A 10569-nucleotide genomic window follows, 5' to 3' on the forward strand; every position below is an offset into this window, starting at 1 on the left:
TGAAACTGAAAGCTACTTGCCACTGTACAAGCATTGATGCACTTAAATAGCATGTGCCTGTCGGACTCTATCTGAGGTAGCTGCATTGGTTTTTATCATAATCTATCTATTGAGTTTGGAGAGAAAGCTTATCTGGTATGGTCTTAAAGTTGACTGAGATTGTTCAGAAACTTTGAAGCGAGGTGATCTACTCACTGTGGCAAGAGCTATGGGGCTCGGTTGAAACAGGACTTTGGAACTATAAAATAATTAGTGACACGGACAATTCGACACCCACCTCCACCCCTCTCAGGAATCTCAGAAGCTCTTGAATGTATATACTAGTGAGGAATTGAGGACTACGTCACACATACCTTTTCTGAATGCCTTTTTGGCTTCGAAATTGATAATGGAACAGAAATAACAAGGTTTTTGAGAGAAATACTGATGGCAAATATAAACGAGGAAAGTAACATGCGAGGTGTTGCTGTTCAAAGTGGAATGGAGGAGCCCTAACACCAAGAGGTAATGCTCACATCATCACATGGATGTGACCGGATTACTTAGATGGGTTTCTGAATTACAGTGAATGTGATCTGGATTCCACACATTTAGATCATGGTGAAGCGATTAAGCAATGTAAAAGTTTAAAATACCGTGAAACAAATACTACAATCTGGAAATATTGAATACTGTACCACTTATACTAAACAATTGAAAAAATTATCTCGATGCCAACAAAGAATATAGAAAAAAGGACAAAGATAATATCCCCAGATAAAAAAATGTAATTTATTGAACTTCACCAGCAATGTACGTGATGATTGAGAATTGTAGAACAAAATAATTGTGGAAAGTGATCAAACCGTTTAGTTAAATGCCAAATATCAAAAAATAGTGTGGCAGGTTATTATTATGCACGAAAACTCTTTACGTGTACTCGTACCTTTTTATTTAAAAATGAAATTTACGTTACAAATATTCCTGATATTATCGAATCTTAATTAATAGTTGATCTTTTGCATTATTTGAAACAGCCAAAAACCAATACATGCCTAAAAAAAGCAGATTCTCAATAAGTTCGACTGTTTTTTGTCACTTATTGAAGTATTAATAGATACCGAGACCCCTCAGAGGCTTCCTCGACTGCCCTTCCTTCTACCTTCCGTTTTGAAACATAAATGTGACGATCCCGGGTTCTTTAAAGGATGTTCAGAAGCTTCCAGGTAGTTCCCTCCTAATAAAAATCAATGAGACCAAACATTCCGAAGAAGTGTATGCGAAGTGATCACTACACCTTACTCATAACTACACACAATCAAAGGGAACATTACATGGAAAACCTGATCGTTTGCTCTGATAAGAAAGTCACGAACATCCTTGAATATCAAAGAGTAACACGCACCTACAGAATTTTATCTGAATCAGAAAAAGTCCCTACAAGCGTTTTCAGTCCACATATTCCATCTGTTTTAAAATGTTGCTTAAATAACGAATTTGGACATACAACTACATGCAAAAACAGATCTACATGCGTTCATTGCCATTAAACTATTCTCCTCAATATGAACATTGCACAGTATAAAAATTCGAATTCAAAATTGAAAAAATTGAAGTAAAATTACATTTTTTGGCACGAAAAGAAAATTTATCTCTAAATGCAGCTCATTAGTCTCCTTGAATCTCTCCACTTCCCATCCATACGAAACTTCTATTTCCATTCAATGTGACCATTCTTTATAAAAAAATCTATATCTACCAATTTCAATTCTGAACCTAAAATAAATAGACCTGAAGACACATCACAAATACAACTAAATTTATTGACTTTTCCAATTACTCCATTTCAGACATAGATATGAAACATCTCCTACTTAATCAAAAATGTAACTAACATTAATATAGCAACCAACTCCTTCCTTCAATCTTAAATTGGGATATCAAGGGATTAACACTCTAATAAAAATATACTCCCCGGTCATAATACGCAGGGCCGATCCTAGCAGTTGTGCAGCGCGTGCACCGCACGCGGGTGGCCAAACTAAGGAGCGGCGGCATTTAGTTATAACAATCAACTATTTTTTAGAAGAAGAAAAATGAAACGTTAGTGCTCAGTTATGTTGTGTGTTGGCCTATTATCCATTAGTGTCTTCTCCTACTCTCATCTACACACATTCTTCATTTGAGAGCAAAATTCATGGCAGAGCCGGCAATGCAGCATAAAAAATCGAAATTTCTATGAAAAAAACTAAGGACCATATTTTTGATACGATTAAGTATGTTTGGTTCCTGTGTGCGGCGCGGTGGCTTATTTATGTACGTATAGTCTTTACGATGTCAGTTGGAACGGCGAAAAAAATTTTTAAGGAGGTACCAGCGACGAAACCTTTGAAAAAAACGTGCTGCTGTTCGCCGTGCGGCTTTTTTTTCAAAGGTTTTGCCGCTGCGGCCTTCTTTGAATTTTTTGACTATATACATCACAGTCGGCACGCGGCTCGCAGGTCAAGGGTTAAAAGAATAGAAGAAACTTTATTGTAGCGGTTTTCTTTATAGATAAGAAATAGATTGTTTCCACAAAGTTAAATCAACATACAATAAGACCGGTCATAAACACAATCAAGTGCAAGCAAGTGTAAGTTAATATTGGAAATTAGTGACAAGGTGTTGCTGTTGAGTATCGTTTAAATCAGAACTGTGGTAAGTACCAAAGCTCTTAACTAGATTTATGAACGAATGTTGTACAGGGTGTTTTCTAATTAAATAAAAAAAGTGGTCATATTTTTAAGCTAATTTTGTCGCGATGATTCGTTTTGAAAATAAGTACAGAATGTTTGAAAATTCAAAATTTATTTTCCATTCTTTTAAAATTCGTTAGCACAAAATATAATTTTTCTACGACCGTGCGTTTTAACCCACTTTCCCGCACGCATTTTAGTTTTGAAAGTGTCACTTTCCCGCACTAGTGCGGGAAAGTGACATTCTTCAAAGGAGAAACAACTATCAAACCACCCGGGTTTGATATCAGTTGCTATGACAACCCAAGCGTGTAATTGTTACTAAAACGTCAAAGTTGTTCAAAACGTTTCGGAAGTGACCGAATAAGAACAATCTTCTAAATTAAACCACATTAATCCGAATCCGATACAATAATATTAATGGATTCATCCGACGAAGAACTTCCCGAAGCCATTTTGAAGGCTGCAAATGAATCTAATTCCGAGCTGCTACCTGCCAAATCCAGACTAAGGTATGAGAAGCAATACGACCATTTTGTTACATGGTGTAAGGAGAAAGGGGCCAAAACTTATAAGGAAGAGGTATTGAAATCTAATGCATTATGGTCCCGCTATTCGATGGTAAAAAGTTTAGAAAAAATAAAACAAAATTTGGAAACTTCCATAAGCTAACGTCGTTTCTTAAACAAAAAAATATTGGTTTTCGAGCACAGAAAGCACAAGTTTTTACCAAAGAAGATATATCCAGGGTTATGCTAGCTCCAGATGATTAAAGTGAGTACCATTTTTGCACTGGCTGGCGCTCTCCACAGATCCGAGCTTGTAAATATCACTGTCGACAACATTCACGATAAAGGCAACCTAATTAATTGTTGTGAAAATTTCTGATTCCAAAAATCACTCGTCAAGATAATTTGTTTTATCTGAAGAAATAAATGATGGAACCTATTTGAAAGTACGCAGATTTACGACCACCTACCATTCTACACCGCCGATTTTTTATTCATTATAAGAATGGAAAATGCTCAGTTCAATGTGTTAGCGTAAACATTTTTGGTAAGATGCCAGCAATGATTGCCGAATATTTACGCCTACCTAATCCGGAACGTTATACAGGACACAGTTTCAGACGTTCTTCGACAACGTTTCTAGCAGACTCCGGCGAAGAAATAACCAACCTAAAGCGCCTGGGTGGCTGGAAGTCTACTACTGTCGCTGGGGGCTATTTGAAGGACACCGAGAATCAGAAGAAAAAAATATCAAATAAAATTCTCTGTACTACAAATGACTTAAAACCGTTGCTGTCACCGTCATCGTCATCTTTATGCGACCTGCAACCGATGCCATCCTCACCAACGTCATCTACCTTCCAGTTGAAACCAAATAACTCCACTGGGCCGGCAATTCTTACTAGTCTACAGAATGCAACAAATTGTGTTTTCAATATTAATATTTATAATAATTAGTACTTTTTAGTTAAAGTTTTGTATATTATTATGTTTGTTGGAATAAAATAATTTTTGAAAAATGGGTTGGTATACTTTTTTGTATATACGGTCGTAGAAAAAATAATGTTCCTAACTCATGCGTAAAGTGTCTTTCCCGCACTTGACCGCTTGCTCGATCTCCGCTCCGCGTCGTTCGGGACAACTGCAGTCGCGTGCGGGAAAATATCACTTTCCGCACTTGTTAGGAAAATAACTATTTCACACAAAATTATAGGTGAGCAACCGGTGGAGTTTATGAAAATTTTAATTTTTACCCAGATTTTAAAAGAGCGCTAAGTATCATTATTTATTTTAAATAATTTGCTCTATCTTTTTCAATAGGAATGGGGGTTTCGTATGAATAACTCATATTCTTACACTTCAAGTAAAAAAAGTATTAACAATGGTAGGTACTTTTTGGAGGTCATTTCGATGAATTTCAAAATTTCTGATGAGTTTCTATACATTTTATCTGCATCTGTGAGCCATGATATACTTATAGTTCTTCTTACCTTTTACCTTTAGATGTCGTCCTCGTCCAGAAACAGAAAGACTAAAAGAGAGTCAGGTGCCTTCTATAGAAAAAAGAAGAATAGAAGAAATCTCAAAACAAGCGGGAGCATTGAAAAAGTATTTTGGAAAACAGGATAAAAGTGAGCCCGAACAAAAAATTTTGAATCAAATCGCGGAGTTTGATAATTCTCAACCATCAACATCCACCAGTACTAGTGAAACAAACAATAAATTAATAGATTTCACACCCGATGAAAGTGCTGAAACTGCAAGATCATAATCAAGCAGTCCCATTCCTAGTGAAGCCAAATGTGAAGTTGAGAGCAAAGAGGGCTCTGCTCAAGTAGTACTAGATGATCCAGGTACTTCGCCTAACATTTTGACAATAAAAAATTTATTGATTTATTGGTAGAACGCGGTCCCAAACAAGTTGCAAATTTCAAATTTCCGATTGATGAGAGTAGCAGAAAATTTAGCTGTTCATATTATAACAAAACTTTAGTAAACGGGGGAAAATAAATCGCACGTGGTTCTGCTATTCCATAGAACTAAATTATATTTTTTGTTTTGCAGGTAAATTGATTAGTAGAGATAGTTCAACCCAATTTGTAATTATTGGCTTTTCTGATTGGCGTCATTGTTCGGATTACCTCAATAAACATGAAAATACTCTAAAGCACGTTAACTCTATAAGATCGTGATGCGAAATAAAGGCGAAATGGAAAAAAATTGTACTATTGACGCGGAACAAAATGTTTACAATAGAGAAAAAAGCGATGGCGCGCTATTATTGAAAGAATGATTGCTATAGTACAATTTTTAGCCAGTCAAAATTTAGCATTCAGAGGAACTAATTAGGGAGTTGTATCATAGAGATAATGGTAATTTTTTAAAGGCAGTAGAGATGTTGGTCAAATTTGATCCATTTACTCCCGAACACCTTAATAATATCAGTGCATACAAAGATAAAAAAACACGTATTTCACACTACTTAGGGCAACATTTTCAAAATGAAGTAATTCATATTTTAACCGAATCTATTCGTAATGAGATATAAAGCCAAATATTACACTATAATTCTCGACTCTTGTAATTAGATGTGTGAACACTACTGATAGTAAAAATAAAGTAGATATTTTAGAATTTTGTCTAGGATTTGTTCCAGTAACTAATACCACTGGAGAAGGTCTGTGCTATTTTCTATTAGAGAAGCTATTATCTAGTCTGCAGCTCGAAGTTAGAGATATACGTGGTCAGGGCTACGACAATGAATCGAACATGAAGAGGAAAAATATGGGGCTTCAAAAACGGATTCTCGATATCAATCCTAGAATATTATACGTATATAATTTTTTTTGCTGTGTTCTCATATCGATGGGATGTACTAAAAGAATACGTGAAAAGTCTAAATTTGAAACCATTAACTGAAACAAGGTGGGAAAGTCGTATCAATGCTATTAGACCTCTAAAGCAAGATCTCAAAAACATTATTACCGCATTAAATGACTTAATTGAAGATTCCACTAGAGACACGAAAACAAAAAATGATGCAAAATCAATAATTAAAAATCTTGAATCATTCAAATTATAGAGTTCAATTTTGATTTGACATGATTTATTAGCAAGAATTAATGTTCTGAGTGAAATGCTTCAAAATCCTAAATTAAACACCGCGGAATGCATTGAAGCCTTAGATAATTTAAAAAAATATTTTGTTTCACAAAGATCAGACAATAATTTCAAAATATTTGTCGAATCACCCACAACACTTGCTAGAGATTTAGGTATTGACCCCGAATTTCCAAGTTCGAGGCTCAGGAAAAGGTTCGTTTATTTGATTACGAGGGCAGTGATGAACCCCTTTTGAATCCCTTCCAACAAATCAAGACTTCTTTCTATTTTGCAATTCTTGACCACGCGATCTCTTCAGTAAATGAAAGATTTACATTATTATCTGAGTGCTTTTCAATATTCTGCTTTTTGTATGAGTTTCACAACATTTCTAGTAATATCTAGATATTAAGTTACATGTACAGGAGGAAAGAAGTATAGTGAATTATATAGACGGTATACAACTGTTTAATTAAATAACTTCATTCAAAGATATTTTTCCTGGTAAGAACCAGCCAATTGACGTAGAAAGGCTTTCTGATTTGGCCATCATCTCTATTGAATACAAAATCTGTGAAAAAATAGATTTTACGAAAATTATTGATAAATTTGCCACTCAGAAAGTGTTTAGGTGTCGGTGTTTGTTCTTTTCTTCTTTTATTATAATAATAATGATACACTATTGTATTTCGTAAACGCACAACTTTAATTACATATATTATCCTTGCATCTCATATAGTGATATTGAATTATTATACATTAAACAGATTTTTATAAATTTTACGTCTGTAACTCTTGTGGTGTGTATCTTGAATGCCCTGGGTTTTGCTGTCTCTCTTCTGGGCCCTCGTGGTCGCAGCGTTGCCAGGTTTAGCTTCCATATAAAATTTAGAAGTCGTAACATACCCGCGGCCTTAAAAGCACCAGCTTTTAACAGAGTATATAGCAGTTACTTAAGCACACACGTTTTATTTTTTTTACGGCAAAGGGCACAGTTTGGAAAAATCTCTGATGACAGTTCCATTGTTGGTGAGAATTTCTGCAACTCGCGAGATATTGTCACTACCCCGGAATAATTTTGTTACGCGCCCCAATTTCCAGTTAAGAGGTGGAAGTTTGTCATCCTTTATGAGTACCAATATACCTTCTGCCAACTCTCCATGGTTCGTCTTCCATTTAGATCGTTGCTGAAGTTCGGAAATGTATTCCTTATACCATCTCGTCCAGAAGTGTTTTTCGATTTTTTGGTATCTGGATAACCTGCTTTCCTTTTCTAAAATCATAACTGGCACCAGAATTGAAGTTAGTGGACGACCAATGATGAAGTGAGCTGTTGTTAAAGGAGAAGGATCTAAAGGGTTAGTAGATAGCGGACAAAGAGGACGGGAGTTTAATATGGCCTCTATCTGACAGAGCAAAGTTGTGAACTCTTCAACAGTAAAGTTAGATTTACCAGAAACACGTTTCAAGTGATATTTCATTGCCTTAACCCCAGCCTCCCATAATCCACCAAAATGTGGAGCTTGGACTGGATTAAAGTTCCAGCGTATGCCTTTATTGTTCATAGAATCACTAATTAAACATTCATTTTGAGTGAGAAAATCATAGAGTTCTTTCAAGTTTCTATTTGCACCAATAAAATTTGTACCGTGGTCTGAATAAATTTGAGATGGTTTTCCATGTCGACTGATAAAGCGTTTCAGAGCCAAAAGGAAATCTTCAGTTGAAAGACTACTTACAAACTCAAGTTGAATGGACTTTGTAGCCAAGCATATGAACAGAAAAACATAACCTTTCATGATTTTTGAGCCACGTCCCTTTTTATTAAGTACATGAAAAGGTCCGGCATAATCTGTACCTGTGATTTGAAAGGGGAAACCAGATAAAAATCTATCACTTGGTAAATTTCCCATAATAGGTTGGACTGATTTTGGTTTTAATCTATAACATTGTATACATTTATGAACAATAGATCTAGCTAGGTTGCGAGCGACAACTGGCCAATACGTTTCTCATATATTATATAATAATTGTAATGGTCCTGCATGTAATAAGTTTTTATGCCCTTGTTCAAAAAGAAGTTTCGTGAAATGGTGTTTCGACGACAAAATCATTGGATGTTTTTTATTGAAATGAAAATTTGAATTCTGCAAACGACCTCCAACTCTAAGTATACTGCTCGTGTCCATAAACGGGTTTAAAGATAAAAATTTACTTTTTTTGTCAATTTCATTCCCAGCTTTTAAATCATTATACTCCTTATTGAGCGAAGATATTTGGGATAGTTTTACAAGCAACTTCAAAGAGTTATCTAATTCTGTTGTTGTAAAAACACCAAACGATCGATTTTCTTTATTACTTGAGCAATTTTTTATAAATCTTAAGATGAAAGCCATGCACCTCCTCAATCGATTCAAATTAGAAAACCTTTCGAATGGAAATTTAAATTCAGACACCGCTACCAAAGTAGGTTTTATTTCTGGAAGGGGAATAGACGTCTTATTGTCTTTTGGCCAAAGGTCAGGGCTCTCTTGGAGCCAATATAGAACCTGCCACCATATATTTGAATTATTCAAACTACTAGGATAAGAGCCTCTTGATAAAATGTCTGCGGGGTTTTCTAAACTTGGAACATAACGCCATGAACTGATGTCAGTTATCTCCTGTATTTCAGCAATTCGATTACGAACGAATGGTTTTAACAAATGAACTGGAGTTTTAATCCAGCCCAACACTATTGTGGAGTCAGACCATAATGTTACAGAATTGAAATCAAGCCTCAAAGAAGTAGTAACCTTATTAACAAGTTTAGCACATAATTCTAACCGAGGGATTGTTAGTGATTTAATTGGCGCAACCTTAGCTTTAGAGATAAGCTGTGTATTTCATTGATCTGACATACACAGCTGCACCATATGCTACCTCAGAAGCGTCTGAAAAGGCATGTAATTCTATTTGTGTGGAATTATCACAAATAACATGTCGCTGAATTTTTAAATAATTTAAAGACGGAAATTCTTGTATAAAATTGTTCCATTTAACTTGTAATTCATGGGAAACTGGACTGTCCCAAGATAGATTTTCCTTCCAAAGTTATTGTAACATTACTTTAGCAATTATAATGCAAGGGCCAAGTAGACCCATTGGATCGAATATTCTGGATATGCCTGAAAGCATAACTCTTTTTGTTAAACATCCACCCTTCAATTCAACATCAATATGAAATATTAATTTATCCATTTTACTCATTCACGATATACCTAGGGTTTTTGCAACATCATCTTCGCCAATGACTAGACCTTCCGAAGAATCAGCAAGTTTACCTTCTTTTAGATCATGCATTATGTCCGGAAAGTTTGATCGCCACTTTCGAAGTGGAAAGCAGCCTGATCCAAGAACTTCACATAATTTAAGACAACTTTCTTTTGCAATGTGAATGTCATCGAAACCTGTCAAAAGGTCATCGACATAGAAGTCGTGAAGAATAATATTTGAAATAATCGGGAATTCTCTTTCACAAAGTTTACCTAATTCTACTAAACACCTAATAGCTACAAATGGTGCACTTGTAGTACCATAAGTTACCGTGGAAAGTTCACAGACACTTAGTGCTTTATTTTCGTTATCTCGCCATAAAATTTTTTGCATTTTATGCTGATCTTTTGACACCAAGACCTGACGGTACATTTTTTCAATGTCTGCGGTAACAACATATTTATATTGTCTAAAGCGTAATAATATTGACACTAAATCATCTTGAATTACCGGTCCTTTTAGCTGAAGTTCATTAAAAGAAACTCCACTTGTAGTTCGTGCCGAGGCGTCAAAAACTGTCCTTAATTTCGTTGTTGGGCTATGCATACGTAGAATTCCATGGTGCGGTAAATAATAGACATCCTCATGATTTACTTCAGATACCTCTCCTATGTTTTGCATATGATTGAGCTTTTCATATTCGAGGATAAAATTCTTGTACATTCTTGAGAATTGGTGTTCTTTTGAGAATTTTTGCTCAAGCGATTTGAATCTTCTTTTGGCTAGACCTAAAGATTCACCTAATATTTTTGGACTTGCTTTCAATGGAATCGATACAAAAAAACGACCTTCTTGAGTTCTTGTTGTTGTGTCTTTAAAATGAGTTTCACAGTCCATTTCCTCTTTGGACCAAGGACTGGCAGTTTTAACACTTTCTATTTCAAAGAATTTTGATAACTGGTCTTGGATATATAAATCATTCATTTTTA

The 10569-nt window shown here is 35.2% G+C and overlaps 1 protein-coding gene across 1 annotated transcript; it reads right to left on the reverse strand.

Moving 5' to 3' along the window:
* Positions 1 to 9574: 9574 nt before the first annotated feature.
* On the reverse strand, positions 9575 to 10564 carry LOC130443319 (uncharacterized). The gene has a single exon (XM_056777885.1). It carries the CDS (start codon positions 10562 to 10564, stop codon positions 9575 to 9577), a length of 990 nt encoding a protein of 329 aa, XP_056633863.1.
* Positions 10565 to 10569: the final 5 nt, after the last annotated feature.

Source organism: Diorhabda sublineata, chromosome 4, assembly GCF_026230105.1.
Source record: "Diorhabda sublineata isolate icDioSubl1.1 chromosome 4, icDioSubl1.1, whole genome shotgun sequence".
Classification (NCBI taxonomy): Eukaryota; Metazoa; Arthropoda; class Insecta; order Coleoptera; family Chrysomelidae; genus Diorhabda; species Diorhabda sublineata.

Bases quoted from the DNA above. Each gene is read 5' to 3' on its own strand.
- LOC130443319 (XM_056777885.1), bottom strand. From the start codon at position 10,564: ATGAATGATTTATATATCCAAGACCAGTTATCAAAATTCTTTGAAATA.